The sequence below is a fragment of the Centropristis striata genome, chromosome 24 (assembly GCF_030273125.1).
Source record: "Centropristis striata isolate RG_2023a ecotype Rhode Island chromosome 24, C.striata_1.0, whole genome shotgun sequence".
NCBI classification, from domain to species: domain Eukaryota; kingdom Metazoa; phylum Chordata; class Actinopteri; order Perciformes; family Serranidae; genus Centropristis; species Centropristis striata.
In genome coordinates, this window is record NC_081540.1 from 16,480,728 (window position 1) to 16,499,535 (window position 18,808).

At 37.7% G+C, this 18,808-nt stretch overlaps 1 protein-coding gene across 1 annotated transcript in view; it reads left to right on the plus strand.

Moving 5' to 3' along the window:
- Positions 1 to 230: 230 nt before the first annotated feature.
- LOC131962901 (protein SON) overlaps positions 231 to 18,808 on the plus strand; it is a 31,827-nt gene continuing 13,249 nt past the window's right edge. The window contains exons 1-11 of the mRNA XM_059328002.1: positions 231 to 359; positions 1,897 to 2,121; positions 4,212 to 4,246; positions 4,804 to 5,003; positions 6,519 to 6,694; positions 9,122 to 9,339; positions 10,460 to 10,745; positions 10,875 to 11,062; positions 12,321 to 12,473; positions 16,961 to 17,133; positions 17,801 to 17,935. Of these exons, the coding sequence (XP_059183985.1) occupies positions 277 to 359; positions 1,897 to 2,121; positions 4,212 to 4,246; positions 4,804 to 5,003; positions 6,519 to 6,694; positions 9,122 to 9,339; positions 10,460 to 10,745; positions 10,875 to 11,062; positions 12,321 to 12,473; positions 16,961 to 17,133; positions 17,801 to 17,935 (1,872 nt within the window). The 5' untranslated portion in view covers positions 231 to 276. The remainder of the gene's footprint in view (positions 360 to 1,896; positions 2,122 to 4,211; positions 4,247 to 4,803; positions 5,004 to 6,518; positions 6,695 to 9,121; positions 9,340 to 10,459; positions 10,746 to 10,874; positions 11,063 to 12,320; positions 12,474 to 16,960; positions 17,134 to 17,800; positions 17,936 to 18,808) is intronic.

Consider the following 18,808-nt stretch of genomic DNA (forward strand, 5'->3'; position numbering starts at 1 on the left):
ATTAGTTAAATGAACGAAATTACTTTCAAAAAAAGTTTTATTTACAGTCCGAGAGTCAGTGATCCGAGACAGTAACCATAAGATACTGTACTTTAGTATGAGTTATAAAAGGATCAGCGCAGAGAAATAGGTGAGGATTTTGTGTTGGAGTCAGATAACTTAATTTTAAAGGTTTCCTCAATGCATTTCTCAACACATGACTGACACTGACACCCGGAACATGACGGAGGAAGAATCAGTTCCTACCCGGAGTGGTAATGTGGCGCACCTTAAAACATGGCGGCCAACATAGAGCAAATTTTCCAAGATTTTATATTGAATAAAATCAGAGAAATTGAAGACCAGAATGAAGACAAAGCGTATGTTGATGCTGTGTTTTGCTTTCGTTTTAGCGACAATCATTAGCTCTGTACAATCAGCTAGCTAGCGGATAATAGGTGAGATGTTACAGCTAACGGCCGGCTGCCGCTCTGGAGACACACTGAGAGAGGAGCTAATGTTTAGCTGCATGTTTCTACCTTTAGATGCACAAATACAACTAGTAAGGAGGTCACTGTTAGGGCTGGGGGTCGGATATGAAGAGGTGAAGTGGTGCTTTTTGTTTACTGTGGCAACAGCCAGAAATTATGTGATAGAGACAGTTTAGTGTGAGCTAATATACATGGTGCTGCAGAAAGTCTGTCTGAGGAAGAAATGATCAACGATCTCTGATGTTAGGGGGATCTGCTCTCTTGTTCCTGAGCAATACACTTAAAAATCAGGATTAAATTGGTGTATATTGCTGTGAGAAACAGTCTCTAATATATGCTGGTTGTTTTGAAAGAAAAATGTATTTTATTGATGTTTACTCAGCTGATTTATTGGGATAACATAGGGCTGGGCGACATGGACCAAAAGTCATATCCCGATATATTTAGGCTGAATATCGATATACGATATATATATCCTGATATTTTTTATCACAAAGTGAGAGCAAATGTTCAGTCAAAGTCAAATATGACATGTCACAAGTAGTTTTATTATAACCGTTTATTTAAGTGAACATAAATACTGTGTAACAGAAGAAACCTTTTTTTAATAAAAAAATCAAAATGCACAATAAAAAAAAACCCATCTTAAATAAAAAATAACCTGTGGAATAAAATAGGCCAACCTTTTTCAGAAATAAATATATTTATATGAGAAAAGAATAACGAACATTACAAAATAACTACATATGACAAACCATCAAATGTCCTTCTTTATTTTATATATATTTTCCACCTCATAGTGTAGATTGTCACTACTTCCGAGTTCAAACGGGATACATTTTCCACGTCTTCCAAGGGCTGGGCGATATGGACCAAAAGTCATATCCCGATATATTTAGGCTGAATATCGATATACGATATATATCCTAATATTTTTATTGCAAAGTGAGAGCAAATGTTCAGTCAAAGTCAAATATAACATGTCACAAGTAGTTTTATTGAAACTGTTTATTAAATACTGTATAACAATCAGAGTACCTTTTTTTTTAAAATCAACACTTCATAAAGTGCACATTTAAATAAAAAAAAATCTTAATTTAAAATAGCCTGTGAAATAAAATTGGCTAATCTTTTTCTGAAATAAATATATTTATTTGAGAAAATAATAACGAACATTACAAAAGAACGAATAATGATAAACCCTAGTAAGGGCAGCATTTATATATATAAAAAGAAAAACATTTTGAACTATATCGATATATGCCATATGGTCTAATTCCATATCACATTTAAAATATATTGATATATTTTTTATATCGATATATCGCCCAGCCCTACATCTTCCTACCACAAATTCTGTTGGGTTGTTAAAATAACAAATGCTAGCGAAGAGTAATATCTTTTTTTCTGTCTGTGTGTCCATCAGTGCTGTTGAAGGAGTTGGTGATGGAGCTGATGTTGTTGGAGTAGAAAAAGCCACTTCAGAGAGAGACCGGAAGCCGGACGACTTAAGGAGCAGTGGTTCACAAAAGAAGCATAAAAAGCACAAAAAACACAAAAGTAAAAAGAAGAAGAGGAACCGGGAGAAGGAGAAGGAGAGCAGTTCAGAGTCTGGAGCTGAGCTGGAGCGAGGAAACAAACATCAACCCAGGTAAACGGTGGGCTGTCCCCTTTGGGTGGGGACGGAGTTACTGCCCCAAGCAGAGAAGCTTAAGTATCTCAGGGTCTTGGTCACAAGTTACTAGAGGTGGGGAAAAATCAATAGAGCATAGTATTGTGATATTTTGCATGGCAATATTATATCGATTCATGGCCGCCAAGTATCGGTATTTAGCGTTCCAATGACTCGCTGTTCTAGAGGCCGTATCGGGCTTACTCTTAGGAATATACTGGAGATTCTGGTATATGAAACTAAAGATCTCAGAAATCTGTAGGCACCATGGGTTAGGATATTGTGTTGGGAAGTTGTTGAAATAATACGGCTATTTTTCTACGTTTCATGGTGATTTCCAAAACGGTCATGTGACCTCTGACGTCATGCTATCTCAATGAAAGTAGGCTCTCTGGGATCCCACAAGTCTCCTATTTACATACATGGCTGACAAAACATTTCTTGAAAAACATTTATTTTTTGGACACAAAATGCAGTTAAATCGCAATATATTGTATCGCAATACTCACCATATCACACAATGCTTAAAATCGTCACTCAAGTATTGGGATAAAATCGTAATATTGGGCCTCCAGTGATTCACACCTCTACAAGTGAGGGTAGAATAGAAATGGACAGGCGGTTTGGTGCAGCCTCCAGAGATGCAGGTGTTGTACCAGACCGTCATGGTAAAGAAGAAGCTGAGCCGGAAGGCAAAGCTCTCGATTTACGTTTCAACCCTCATCTGGTCATGAGCTTTGGGTAGTGACTGAAAGAATGAGGTTCTATATGCAAACAGCTGAAATTAGTTTCCTCCGTAGGGTGGCTGGGCTCAGCCTTAGAGATAGGGTGAGGAGCTCAGAAACCAAGAGAAAGAAAAAGGTTGAAGTAGAGTCGCTGGTCCTTCGCATCGAAAGAGGCCAGTTGAAGTTGTTCAGGCATCTGGTAAGGATGCACCTACCATTAGAGGTGTTCTGGACATGGGAAGACCCACAACACACTGGAGGGACTATTTTATCGTGCTTCCACTGAGTACTTGTTTGAAAGTGCTTTGGCTCCGCCCACTCGTTAGTTCCCCTTGGCCTCTGTTTCCATACAGGTACTTTTGTAGCGGCTAACACACAGAGTTAATGTGACAACAGACCGACACGGCAAGCAGTGTCGCCAACTTAGCGGCTTTGTCGCCATATTAAGCAACTATTTAGACCCCTCAGGGTACTCTTTGTCTCTATATTTAGACTATTCAGACCCCTCTAGGTACTCTTTGTCTCTATATTTAGACTATTCAGACCCCTCTAGGTACTCTTTGTCTCTATATTTAGACTATTCAGACCCCTCTAGGTACTCTTTGTCTCTATATTTAGACTATTCAGACCCCTCTAGTGACTCTTTGTCTCTATATTTAGACTATTCAGATCCCTCTAGTGACTCTTTGTCTCTATATTTAGACTATTCAGACCCCTCTAGGTACTCTTTGTCTCTATATTTAGACTATTCAGACCCCTCTAGCGACTCTTTGTCTCTATATTTAGACTATTCAGACCCCTCTAGGTGCTCTTTGTCTCTATATTTAGACTGTGTTATTGGAGACTTTCGGAGACTGGTTCCTACTCTTCTTAACGAGTAGCAGGCAACATCCCAAAGCACTCACAAGCGGTCCAGTCCTCCTCCTGCAGCAGTCTCTCCCAGCTGCAGTCAGAGCAGGAGATGTTAACCCCTCAGCGTCCAGTCTGCACCGGTCTACAAATGAATCACGCTTGCACCAAATCGGTGCCGCAACCGTATCCAGTCAGCGTCGACTAGTCAATAGCGGCTAAGTAATGGCTCAGAAAGTACCTACCCGAGGCAGGTACTTTCTGAGCCGCTACCAACATTCTCCTGTCACATGTTAGTGTCCTTTTTTCCCCCATGGTCAGGTCAGGCTCTTGTTTCTCATTGGTCAACATATACACTGATCAGGCTCTAATGTATCAAACACATGTCCTAATGCTGCTATTATACAAGATATTTAACCTTACATGTGGCTTTCTGTTACTATTGATACCCACTTTTCAAATGTGCCTAATTCACATTTTCTGTTTGCTTTACAGGAGAGGAACACCAACAGAGGCGAATAAGGAACAAGGTAAGTCTGTCTCTTATATTTTAATTACATTTATACTGAAATGTGTTGTGGTGTAAAAACACTTTAGAAAGTAGCAGTACCTTGGAATACTTGTGTATTAAAAGTCACATCAAAATGTACTGAAAATATTATATTATGAAGAATGTTGTATATCATTGTAGCCTCAGGGAGAATTCTCTTCAGGAGACTTTTTTTAAAACTTGGCCAGATTGTTTCCAGTCAGTTATGTTGTTGTGGGCAATGTGCAACTTATTAAAACAATGAGCCTTGCTACATCACCATAGACTTTGAAATCATATTATCCTATTATCTATACAGTGCCGTGAAAAAGTATTTCCCCCTCCCTGATTTCTTCTACTTTGCATATTTGTCTCTCCACAGCCATGTCAAATACTTATCCAATTTTAACCAATAGGTATGACAAATGTGCAAAAATAGAAGAAATCAAGGAGGGGCAAATACTTTTCACGGCACATTACCTCATCTCTAGGTATACAGTAATTTCTGTTGTACAAAACATGCTGTACTGGCACAGAGCTGCTGAACTGTGTGTCCAGGTGAGGAGAACGAGAGCAAGTCCAGATGCCACAAGCGGCATTCGTCAGGAAAAAGGAAGAAGAAGAAGAAAAAGAAAAAAGGTGAAGAGAACTCATCAGATTCTGACTCAGAGTTTGTGTCGAAGCAGAGGGATGGTAATTGTGCTCAACGGTTATCGCCAACGCGGCGAGAGGAGCTGCCTGATATCATCCCCAAACAGGTAAAGAACAAACGTATACATGCCCTTTAAATCTATTTTATACTTAAATCTCCACTTTTACTCATCCTATCATCATCAAACAAAAACTGGCCTCATGGAGTTTTATGCCAGCACTTTGGAGGGAAATGACAGCGAGGCTCCACCCTGTGTTGTTTTTGAGCACATCGGCGTAATCTGTGACTCCTGGCGGTTAAAGGAATTTGGATGCATTTTAGAAAATAATGAAAAAACAAAAGCTGGTTTTCGACTAGAGGCTGGTGCGTCATAGAGTCACGTCATTGCGTCACTGCTAACGTCTGTATGTCTCCGCTGTCTCTGCAAGTAAAATAATAACAGCAGACCACATGTATCTACAACACATCTGTGCTGCTCATCGTAATCACTACAGATGCCGAACACATTCTTATTGACACTGTAAAATGTTAATGTTAGACTTTGTTGTAAGCTAGCGTTAGCCCGCTAGCGTTAGCCCACTAGCATTAGCCCGCTAGCCTATATCAATCACAATGCAGTCAATCCTCTGGAGTCTCCAAAAGCGCCAAAGCATGACTTCTCCATGACATCCTGACTAGAAAACAAAGCAGCGTGGAGCCCTACTGTAAATTTACCTCTAAAGTTCTGTCTGTAAACTCCATGAGGCCAGTTTCAGTTTGATGATGATATACCAAGTAAAACTGGAGACAAGCTCAAATATATTTTGTATAAAATGATAGAACTGGATGTAACCCTCTTATGTGTTATATTTGCCACCTTTGTTCACATGTGCAACATTACAAATTCTTTATTAGCATGATAGTGTTTTGAAAGTAAAAACAGATTCAAAATCACATTGTATGTTGGACTAAAGGACTAAAAAAGACACAAAATGACCAAAATAAGACACAAAATGACTAAAAAAATACACAAAATGACCAAAAAAGAGACAAAATAATTAAAAAAGACACAACAAAAGACACAAAAAATAAATAAAAAAGACATAAAAAGGCACAAAATGACCAAAAAAAACATAAAATGACTTACAAAGACACAAAATGACTAACAAATTCATAAAATGACCGAAAAAAGACACACAATGACTACAAAAAAAAGACACAACAAAAGACACAAAATGACCAAAAAGACACAAAATTACCAAAAAAGACACAAAATGACTTACAAAGACACAAAATGACTAAAAAATACACAGAATGACCAAAATTGTTACGCTAAACACACAACACACACATAAAATACAGTTACACTAAAGAAAAACTAGAGTTGGATGACAGTATCACACACAATCACAAGATCCCATCTATGTTAGTTTTTCTATGTTTTCAATTATTATTAGGTCATATAGGTGAGGTTGTGCTGAAAAAAAACAACAACATGGCATTTGAACATTTTTAACCCTAATGAAATGATGCCACACATGCATTAATGACATCAGAGACTAATAAATAAAAAAAAAACGAATAATGAATAAATGAATAATGAATAAAATCTGTATTTTCTTCCCTGCTTGCTTCCTAACAGGACAGCTCCAATAAAGCAAGAGGAGGAGAAGAAAGACACGGCAGGAGGAGTTCTCGCTCCCGATCACGCTCCCATTCCTATTCACACTCACATTCCTGTTCAGTCAAGACCAACTCTCGGTCTGCTCACCACCACCCCAGATCTAGGAGTCGATCCCGCCACAGGAGCCGCTCCAGGTAGACCATCAGTGATTGGTTCATTCTTGAGAGAAATAACTTAACCTTGCATTTTAACGTCTTTTATGGCTACATGGCTACACATATGCACCATTGTCCAGTTTCTTTGTTACTCAGTACGTACAGTACACTTGAAAAAAACGATTTATTGCCTTAATTTGACTATAACTGGACAACTGAAGTGCTTGTAAAGGTGTTGATGTCGGAGTTCTCCAACTCTGATTAGGATACCCAGATAATGTGATTGGAATAGGATTTTCACCGGCAAGATGATGATGACAAGACAATGTATGCTCCATCGTCCACGCTGGCTTATGACCCCGGAACAAAGCTGGTTGCACATTAGCCGGTTGCATTAGCCGTTTGCATTTGCCGGTCACATTAGCCGGTCGCACATCAGCCGGTTGCATTAGCCGTTTGCATTTGCCGGTCACATTAGCCGGTCGCACATTAGCCGGTTGCATTAGCCGATTGCATTAGCAGGTTGCATTAGCCAGTCACATTAGCCGGTTGCATTAGCTGGTCACATTAGCCGGTTGCACATTAGCCGGTTGCATTAGCTGGTCGCATATTAGCCGGTTGCACATTAGCAGGTTGCATTAGCTGGTCGCATTAGCCAGTAGCATATTAGCCAGTTGCACATTAGCCGGTTGCACATTAGCCAGTTGCACATTAGCCGGTCGCATTAGCCGGTTGCACAATAGCCGGTTGTACATTAGCTGGTTGCATTAGCCAGTCGCATATTAGTCGTTTGCATTAGCCGGTCGCACATTAGCCGGTCGCCGGTCAGTAGCAACCAACTGAGGTCAGCCGGAAAGGGGGCCATATTAACCTGCTGAAACAACGCAAATCACCACCCAGTGTTGAGGAGGAGGACATGTTCCCGTCAGTTATTCGATTTTCTCAGTTGCATATAAACTGGGACAAGGACAGAAGTCCTATTAGACGCCAACATCGATTTTTAAGCATAGCTCGATTAAACTGTGTGTGTAAACGTACTGACTGATGTAGGAATATTATCTATAGATGCACTTAGTTGATTGGCAAAGAATACAGTTGTGATATACCGACTGACCACTTCATTAGGTACACCAGTACAATGTAATGCAATGTATTACAACAGTAACAGAATAAGCACATTAAATAGTCTTTAATGGTGTTTTTATAATCTGTCATGCTAATAAATATAATAATTTGTCCGCATGACCAAATGTTAAAGCTACTGAAATTATTAGGAGTCAGTAGAGAATATAAATAAGGAGGCAGGTCATTTATTAAGAAAAATGTTTCAACGTTTCATTCTATGGTTGTAAAAGTAAAACAAATCATCTTCAAGACTATCAGACTGTAGTTTTTCCGGGTGTGTTGACACATTAGTGTCAGGCTGGGCTCAAGTCAGGACTCGGATGCAGAGCAGGTGAACTAAAAGTCTCTTTATTTAAAAATGCAGAAAGGAAAACCTCACAGAGTGAAAGAAAAGGGCTATGAAACTCCTGACTGTGGGTAGGAATCTAACAAAGAAAAGTAGCTCCAAAGGAGGAAAACACTGAAAGTTATCTACACTAAATAACTAAATAAATAATTCTAATTTAAGATAAGGGGAAAACTTTCAAGGGGAAAACAATAAAATAATAACACCTACAAACTAAAAGTGCTCCAAAAGGGAGGTACAAAACCTGATAGGAAAAAATAAAAGATTCTACTAAAACACTATGGAAAAACTGGATGAGGACTAAAGGAGGAAAAAAATAAAGAACACAAAATCACTCCAAAGGAGGAAAAACAAAACGGCTGACTCAAAAAACTATGAAACTACGAACTGCGCTACACAATAAATTATAACGAAAAATCACTCTTGCGAGGAATCCAAAAGGGCAAAAACAAGACAAGCTGTGGCAAGAAGGAGATAACTGGCTGGTATGGTGACGGGGTCAAACACACTGGACCAAGACAAGGGAAAACACAGACTATTGGAACACATGGAGGGAAGGGAGCACCAGGTGAACACAATCGGTAATTAGGGGAGACAATCAGACAGATGACACACGGGGAAGGGCAAGTGACCTGAAACAAGAGGAGAGTTACTATTTCAAAATAAAATGGGAAATAACAAGACAAGAACACAAAATAAAACACCACCTCAATTAGGTTATACAAGTGGACCTAATAAAGTGGCCAGTCAGTGTATCTATTGAGCTTTCAGGTGCTTCCCAGTCTTTATTGAATTTTGACTTTCGCTCACTCCCAATACAGAACTATTGTGATACCTTACCCAATGAGACTCACATTGACAGCTACATAATAACGCTACAAATACTGTGAAAAAGCATCAGTCAGCCTGCTTCCATGGCACATAAATAGAGAGGTCTTTTCTCATCGTGATGTTGCTTTATCCTGTCCTGATCTGGCCCATGTGGCTGCTGGTAGGTCTTCAGAGAAGAGAGGAGCTTTGGATGAATCCATACAGGCCACCCAAGGTCCTCCAAAAGGCCTCCAGCCACCTCAGCTGGCATCCAGCCCTAGCAGGAGTCACATCAAAGCGGAGGAGCTGAGTGAGTCAAGGACAAAGCTGCAGAGCCCTGACCAGAGTGAAGAGTCAGCTGAGATCAAAGAGAAGAAAGCAGATGACTCAGCACACAAACTAGGTAGGATCTGTTTAAAGCACTTTACTTATCATTAACATGGTGTTCTCAAACTAGTTTAATATCCTGAATGTAGTTTACAGTCCAGTCTCATGATAGAAAGCCTAAAGGTGTGTTGAAGGAAAAAGGTTAGTAAGTTGCTGTAGCGACTATTGTCCCTTATTCCAGCCTTCTCCATACACACATACAAGTATAGCTTTGTTAAATTGCATCGTCCCTATTAAATAAATCAAATCAATCTTTTCTATTGTTTTTTGTATTGTATATTAAAGTAATGTGTTCTGTGCAAGGTTATAATAGTTTAGTTTTAGTTTTTTTGTAATGAGCTATGTCTTTGGTGCGAGATTTAAAGAGGTCATAATACATTTTGCCTTTATGTCCTTTGGTTTATCCATCTTAGTCCCAATAAGGTTATTAACTCTTACAGTTCTGGGTGTTTTGAATTTTGGTTGGAGTGTATCCCAGTCTCATTAAACATATTTACCATGTGTTCCTGCATGTTCACTAACCAGCAGCTATTTAGTTGGAGCTAAATAAATACATTTCAACCAAAAAGGATTATGCAGTGTTTCCCCTACATGTATTCTGCTGCTGCTGCTGGATTTTCAGCGCCGCCACAAAAAAAAGTGATTTTTAATCTCATGGCTGAATTGAAGACTTTCACTTGCACACAGTGAAAGCACAACATCCAAAGTTTACAGAGTGTTGCGCTTGCGACACTTTTACCATAATAACTAAACGGTTTGCGATATCGGGAAAATTCCAATGTTTTCTGAAAGCTGAGAAGTTTCTCTTTACAGCCAACATGGTGTCATGTAATTTCACTCATGCTTCTCCTGGAAGCCACACAAATCAGGAATACACACACTCAATAGTGAAGAAATAGAAACACTGGATTATGTAGGAAATAAGTTGACAAAGACGAAAACGAAGGACATTTTCACTATAATTTTAGTTAGTTTTGTAACCACACAATACAGTTTCAGTTAGTTATTGTTTTTTTAAAAACTCATTTTTATTTTTATTTCAGTTAACCAAAAATGTATTTTCAATTCTAGTTTTCTGTATTTCGTTTCATTTTCGTTAACTATAATAACCTTGGTTCTGTGTTCTGGTGCCAAAGCTGCAGGTTCTGCTACGCCCCAGTCCAACCAGCTGAGCCAGTCCATACCTACAGAACCTGACCAGACCACTCAGACCAGCTCCCCTCTGCCTAAAGTATCAAACGAGCCCAAGTCCTCTGACTCGAATGTCAAATCACCAAAGAAGAAGAGGAAACAATCCAAGTCCCCACAGAAGAAAAAAGAAGCAAAGGCATCAAAGAGGCAGAAAAGATCCAAGTCGCCATGCAGGAGCCACAGGAGATCCAGATCGAGGAGTCCTTCAAAGAAAAAGAGATCCCGGTCAAGGTACAGTGACTAGATCTTCTTTATAAGGATCTACCAAAGTGTATTCATTGATTTGGGTCCTAAAATCACCCCGAACATCCAGGAGTAACTTTATCACAAATTAATTGGAATTTCATGTTGTCTGTTCAGGTCAGGGGGCAGGAGGTCTCGGAGGTCGCGCTCGCTGTCACGGGGCCGTCGGAGGGCCACGTACAGCCAGAGGGACCGCTGGAAACGAGAGCCCAGCCACTCCCCCGTGCTCATCCTCCGCAAAAACAGGTCCCCCACTCGGAAACTTGGCAGTTCGAGCAACAGTCCTCAGCGCATCAGTGAACTGGGTCAGATTATGTGAAGTTTGAATGTCATACACAAACTCTAGTGTTTTCTTTCTTATCAGTGGCTCAACACCTGCTTTAATACATCCACATGCAAAGAAAAACTGAGAATGAGAACGAGATGCTGTGCAAAAAACTGCAGTTCAACAACTTTTCTCAGGACATGAGTAATATTCACTTGTGTGTGACATAGGGCTGGGCTGATCCTGATATTTTTATCGTAAATTGAGAGCAAATGTTGAGTCAAAGTCAAAGCCAAATATGACATGTCACAAGTAGTTTTATTAAAACTTTTTTATTTAAGTGAACATAAATACTGTATGTAACAGGAGTACCTTTTTTTCAAATCAAAGCTCCATAAAGTGTACATTTAAATCAGTAAAATATCTTTAATATAAATAGCCTATGAAATAAAATATGCTAATCTTTTTCCGAAATAAATATATTTATATGAGAAAATAATGAAAATTACAAAAGAGCTAAATATGACAAACCCTAGTAAGTAAGGTAACATTTATATATAAAGAAAGAAAAAAAATATATCGATATATCTTTTAGTGTTACTCTACTTGCCTCACGTTAACTACATATTTCTGGCTACATTTCAACAATTGGTGGCGTAGCGCCTTATACTGATAAGCCATTTCCAGTGGAACTACTATTTCCAGATTTACTTAGAATTATTTCTCGTAACTTCGACCTTTTCATGTCATTTTGACCTTTTTTTCATGATTTTGAGTTTTTTTTTCACTTTGACTTACTCTTCGCGGCTTCAACTTTTTTTTTCATTATGGCGTTTTTCTTGTGACTTTGACTTTTTATTGTCATTTTGACTTTTTTCTCTTGACTTCAACTTTTTTCTCGTTATTTTGACTTTTCTTTTGTGATTTTGACTTTTCTTTTGTGATTTTGACTTTTTTCCCCGCATTTTTAATTATTTCTCGTGCCTTTTTTTTCTTCTCATTTGGACTTTTTTTCATGATTTTGACTTTATTTTCATTTTGAATTTTTTTTTCTTGTGACTTTGATGTCTTTCTTGTTATTTTGACTTTTTTCTCTTGATTTCAACTTTTTTCTTGTTATTTTGACTATTTTCTCGATATTATGACTTTTTTGTGATTTCAATTTTTTTCCCAAAAAAAGTCTTACCTTGACCGACCTGACTTACCTTTGAAGAATCTGCATTTCTGTCATGTTGTCTTGTCCATTTATATCTTCAGAAAGTCTATATTTGTGTGTTTTATTCTTTGTGTTTTCTCAGATAAGGAGCAGTTGTTAGAAATTGCCAAGGCCAATGCTGCTGCCATGTGTGCCAAAGCAGGTATGCCCATCCCTGCCAGTCTGAGGTCCTCGGTGCTCCCCCTGGCTCTGCCCAGTATGGCCATGAATGCTGCTATGGCCAGTATGACAGCAGGTATACTTTTACGGGACTGTTTTGTTTCAGATTTGTATTTTTTAATCTTCATGAAAGTTATAATGTTGAGATATAATGTGTTAGAGAGGTAGGGCTGGGCGATATGGACCAAAATTCATATCCCAATATATTTAGGCTGAATATCGATATACGATATATATCCCAATATTTTTAAAGTGAAGGCAAATGTTCAGTCAAAGTCAAATATGAGATGTCACTAATAGTTTTATTGAAACCGTTTATTTAAGTGAACATAAATACTGTTTAACAACAGGAGTACCTTTTTTAAAATAAAAGCTCCATAAAGTGCACATTTAAATAAAAAAATATCTTAAATAAAAATTGCCTATGAAATGAAAGAGGCCAATCTTTATCTGAAATAAATATATTCATATGAGAAAAGAATAACGAACATTACTAAAAAACTAAATATGACAAACCCTAGTAAGGGCAGCATTTATATATAAAGAAAGATTTTTTTTAAAAACTATATCGATATATGCAATATGGTCTAATTCCATATCACATTTAAAAATATATCGATATATCGCCCAGCCCTATAGAGAGGTGTTTATTCATTATGTTTCTTTTAAAAGCTGTACTTACCATTTAGGACTCTTTTTAGGAAGCTATTTTGGCTAAAACTGTGTTTTTGAAAGTAAAAGAAAAAAAACTATCATAACATAAGAGGTCAAATGAGGAAAACATCTAATTATATATTTTATATTAAATATATTTGACTTTAATTCAGCTTTACTTGGCCTATCATTATTGAACAAAAACTGGCATGGAGTTTCAAGCCAATATAAGGCTGTTTTTTCAAAGTAAAAGCTATAGCCGTGCTTCCTTTAGGGGGAAAAGTGGCCGCCAGGAAAGTCTCAGGCCACACCCTCTCAAAAATCCGCTCACTCTGCTTGTCTCCATTACAAGTTAGCCCGCAGAGGGATTTAGAGACTCCGGAGGTGACGTATGGTTTTCGATCGTTGTGTAATCGATTAGCGACAGTTTAGACCGCGACGTCACATACGCGATGGATTAAACACGGGAGACGCAACTGTGGCCGCTGTCGCTGACTGTGCACAAGAGCAGCAGCAGCTGATCATAAACAAAGCAGCATGGCTAATTATGCGCAGCGTCTCCGCTGATCATAAACATCGTGATCTTGAATTAACCGGCATCGCTAACTGTGCACAGAGTGTCCGGTGCTTGTTGTAAACAAACAGAGATCGCTAAGTGAACACCTCCTGCAGCAGCAGCACATACACACTGTACTGCTACAGAGCTAACTGTTACCCTATTAGCAATTTGCAGACTGGACGCTAAGGGGTTAACATCCCCTCTGGCTCTGCAGCTGGGAGAGACTGCTGCAGGAGGACTGTGCCGATTCGACTCGTTCTTACTTTTCTTAACCCTCTGGGCCCACTTTAATTTACTACCCTTTCGAGCCCTTTGGGCTGAAAATGTCCACCTCCAAAAAAATGCGATAAAAACTTTACAGATTAGTATTTTTTTCTACTGTTTTCTGCATAAACCTCTTAAACAACTTATGCCCTGCTCAAAACTATTAAACATTCGAAGATTTTGAGGATTTTAACCCTTTAAATGCCAGTTTGATTGCATGATGTCACTGATGTTTTATATGAAAAAACACAAAAATGTAGTTATTTTTCATATAATTTATTTATTTTGGCTGGAGCATTGGTTTTTATCACAGCCTTGGATACGTCAGAGATTAAGAACAAAATTGATTTTGATGCATTTTTAGTTTTTGTGTAGTGTCAGATTTAAAATGTAATACCCTTTCAGGCCCTTTGGGCTGAAAATGTCCACCTCCAAAAAATGCTATAAAATCTTTACAGATTAATATTTTTTTCTACTTTTTTCTGCATAAACCTCTTAAACAACTTCTGCCCTGCTCAAAACTACCAAACATTCAAATATTTTGAGAATTTTAACCCTTTAAATGCCAGTTTGATTGCACAATGTCACTGTTTTTCAAAGAAAAAACACCAAAAAATTGAGTTATTTTCCATATAATAAATTATTTTTGTCTGGGGCATTGGTTTTTATCACAGCCTTGGGTAGGTCAAAGATTAAGAACAAAATTGATTTTGATGCACTTTTAGTTTTTGTGTAGTGTCAGATTTAAAATGAAAAAAACCCTTTTTGGCCACTTGATGGCAGACATGTCCACTTCTAAATAACGCTTTAAAAATATTACTGATATATAATTTTTTCCAACTTTTTTTGGATTAAATCTTTCAATCAACTTCAGTCCTGATAAAAACTATCAAATATTCAATTATTTTCAGGATTTTAACCCTTTAAATGACAGTTTTGATTCCATGATGTCACTGTTTTTCAAAGAAAAAACAAACAATTTTCCATTTAATAGATCATTTTTGGCTGGGGCATTTATTGGGGCATTTATTTTTTATCACAGTCTTGGATATGTCAAAGATTAGCAACAAAATTGATTTTGATGCATTTATAGTTTTCTTTAGTAGTGTCAGATTTAAAAATGTACTACCCTTTTATGGCAGACATGTCCACTTCCAAAAACACTATAAAACTATTACTCATATATATTTTTTTCAACTTTTTTGGGTTAAATCTTTTTGATCAACTTAAGTCCTAATCAAAACCATCAAATATTGCATAATCATCAGGATTTTAACCCTTAAAATGCCAGTTTGACTACATTATGCTAATATTTCTTATGAAGCAGATTTGCTGTGTTTTGTTAGATGTGTCTGTGTGTTTGCTGTTTTGTGTGTCTTGACCTCACTGTGAAACTTGAAAAGTTACTACTGTCATATACAGCCATAAATGCACTCTTCCAAGTCAATAAAAACATGGGCACTTAAAAAAAAAAAAAGCTACAGACAGTTTGTGACAGGACTCCAGCCAGGTGCAGAAACTTACAAACCGTCGTTTTTGTTTTCTCCACTGTGACCTCTTTGAAGTGCAGTAAGAGAAGAGGGACCATGTTTTTATTGACTTGAAAGAGATAATATATGGCTCTGTATGACAGGAGTAACTTTATTAGACATTACAAGTTTTACAGTGAGGTCTAGACACATGAAACAGCAAACACACACACAAACAAACACACATCTAACAAAACACAGCAAATCTTGTTTTCATAAGAAATATTAGCATAATGTAGTCAAACTGGCATTTTAAGGGTTAAAATCCTGAAAATAATTGAATATTTGATAGTTTTTATCAGGACTGAAGTTGATCAAAAGATTTAACCCCAAAATGTTGGAAAATACGTATATTTCAGTAATATTTTTAAAGCGTAATTTATAAGTGGACATGGCTGCTATCAAGTGGCCAAAAAGGGGTTATTACATTTTAAATCTGACACTACACAAAAACTAAAAATGCATCAAAATCAATTTTGTTCTTAATCTTTGACCTACCCAAGGCTGTGATAAAAACCAATGCCCCAGCCAAAAATTATTTGTTATATGGAAAATAACTCAATTTTTTTGTGTTTTTTCTTTGAAAAACAGTGACATTGTGCAATCAAACTGGCATTTAAAGGGTTAAAATTCTCAAAATCTTTGAATGTTTGGTAGTTTTGAGCAGGGCAGAAGTTGTTTAAGAGGTTTATGCAGAAAAAAGTATAAAAAATATTAATCTGTAAAGTTTTTATAGCATTTATTTGGAGGTGGACATTTTCAGCCTGAAAGGGTAGTAAGCTTGTACAAAGTGTATTATAGAGCCATTAGAAAAAATTAAATTAGAATTTCAAAATATATCAAGAAAGAAATCCTTCATCCAAAAATCATGTCATTTGCAGTATCACAGCCAAAATTATTGCCAAAAATAAAGTGAAAAATTTCTGAAATGGCTGAAAATGTCCTTAGTGGGCCCAGAGGGTTAATGAGCCGCCGGCCCCCGCGGCTCGTTAAGAAGAGTAAGAATGTCTCAAATGACACCAGAAAAAGTAGTTGGATTTGTCTCCAGTCGCTTTCTTGAAAAATAGTCGCTAAGGGGGTCTGAAAAGTCACTAAATATAGCAACAAAGTCGCTAAGTTTGCAACACTGCTTCGCCGGCTTTTACAAATGGCGTGTGTTGTTGTGGTGTCGAGTACTACATCACAGCCTGTTTAGCGTTCTATCCAATCAGTAACCAGGCTTTTTTCAGGGGAGGAAAAAGACCCTGCTCTTCTACAGGGACGAAAAAAGTCCAGACAAAAGACCGCTCCAGACGGCTCGTATTCAAATAAGAGCGTTTCGGCGAGTGAGACCCGCCTCATTCCGGGTATTGGGCTGTAGTGGAAACACGCTGATATCTTAGTAATTTAGTAGAAAAAAATAGCCTGAAAGGTAACTGTGTCATTACAGGAAAACGCAGAACAAACATTTTGGTGAATTATACAGCTCAGATCTGTAGGTCAGCTTCTGAGACTTGAATTATCGACTGTAATTGTTTTTCCTCTTGTACTCTCTCCCTGTCTCTAACTTCCTAATAGCCACCATGACAGCAGCATTGTCTAACATGGGCATGTCTTCACTGCTCCCACTGCCTTCCATCACCAACAAGCCACCTTCTGCCTCCAGCCAGTCCAATATTGCTGCTTTAGAGGAAGTGAAGAGGAAAGTGGCGAAGCAGGCCAACAGCATCAGCATCAAGGAGTTTACTGATGTAAGGATACTGAGTCGTGCTCATCATGTGTTACTCAACTGCTCATAGAAATAAATCAAATGTATTGTTCAGTTATCTCTGTAATGGAAGTGAACGGGAAAATAATCATCCAATATCTCTAGGGCTGCAACTGATTGTTTGTTGATTATTTTCATTATCAATTAAGAAATTTAGAAACCAGAAATATTCACATTGAAAAAGCTGAAATTGGACTTTAGTCTTTAAAAAACTGCTCAAACCAATTATTCGATTATCAAAATAGTTGACGATTCATTTAATAATCGATTATTGTTCGATTAATCGATTAGTTGTTGCAGCTCTAAATATCTCATCCATAACTAACATGAAGTTTGCTAAAATCTATAAAATAATCGCCCAAAATACAGCAATTATTGTAGAAAGAAACTGTAAAATATGGGCATGATTATCGAACAGATCATCGGTTACCAACGTTTCCGTTAAAAAAAGTCAAAATTGTGATATTCCTTCAAATATCACTTTATTTTACATATCTCATTTAGAAAATATCCCCAAAATAAGCAGTTTGGAATAACTAGATTATTTTTTCTGGACAATTTCCTGATTTTATATTGGGCTCAAATTTATTTTTGTACTGTACTTTATTTGCCGTGTGTGTGTGTGTGTGTGTGTGTGTGTGTGTGTGTAGAAATGCAAGATGATCGTGGACAGTAAAGGAGAGCTGCCGGTGGCGCTGCCTCATGTTTCCGATGAAGAGGATGATGAGAAACCTTTTGGAGGATCAGCTCTGCGAGAGCAAAAAGCCATCAGCTTCAGCATCAACGTAACATTCACAGTGTCACGCAAATAATACTGCTTCTTCCCCCTATTTTTTCCCTTTCTAGTTTAACATTAACCCAACTAAACTTTACCCTCAGTATCTAGATTATTTGTTTTGACAGCAGTAATTTTGCACTTCTAAATTCCACAATCAAGGCAAATTCAAGCAAAACACATATCCTGTATTTTCACCATTTCAGGTTTGACTTGCGCTCTTTTATAATCCAGATTCCAAAAAAGTTGGGTCCTTTTCCTCTTCAGCCCGGAGGACACAATGTCCATGATTGCAAAATCAATTGTAAATGGGGGCTCGTCCGACCACTGCACACTTAATTACTCTGCCAGCCTATCTCAGCTAAGAGAAGACACTTTATATCTGGCTTTCTCTTTGCATGGTAGAGTCTTAATAACAAACTGTGTTTACTGACAACAGTTTTCTGAAGTCTTTCTGACGTGGTAATGTTCTCCTTTATATTTAAATCTTTAATTATGCTATTAGTCAGGAGGCTTAGATAAACGGGACACGCCGGACAAAAGCATCAATTTTTTTCCACGTGCTCTCCATCACCATAAATTTCAATTCATCAAGATTGCGGATCAGAGATGACAGCCATATAAAATCTATGAGAACCAATATATCTTCCAAGCCACTCAATAGGTCAATTTTGGTGTCAAAATATACATTTTCTGGGTCAAAGAATAATTTAAAGCTATTGATAATATCACTAGATGATTATTATAATAGGTCATATACAGTGCATGTATTCTGAAAAATGTATAACATTTGGCAGTGGTGCAAGGTGCTCATGCATGAAGGCACAGTGGAATTGCAAAGATCTTTGTGGTTGTAAATGTAATAAACGATAAAAGTGAAGCT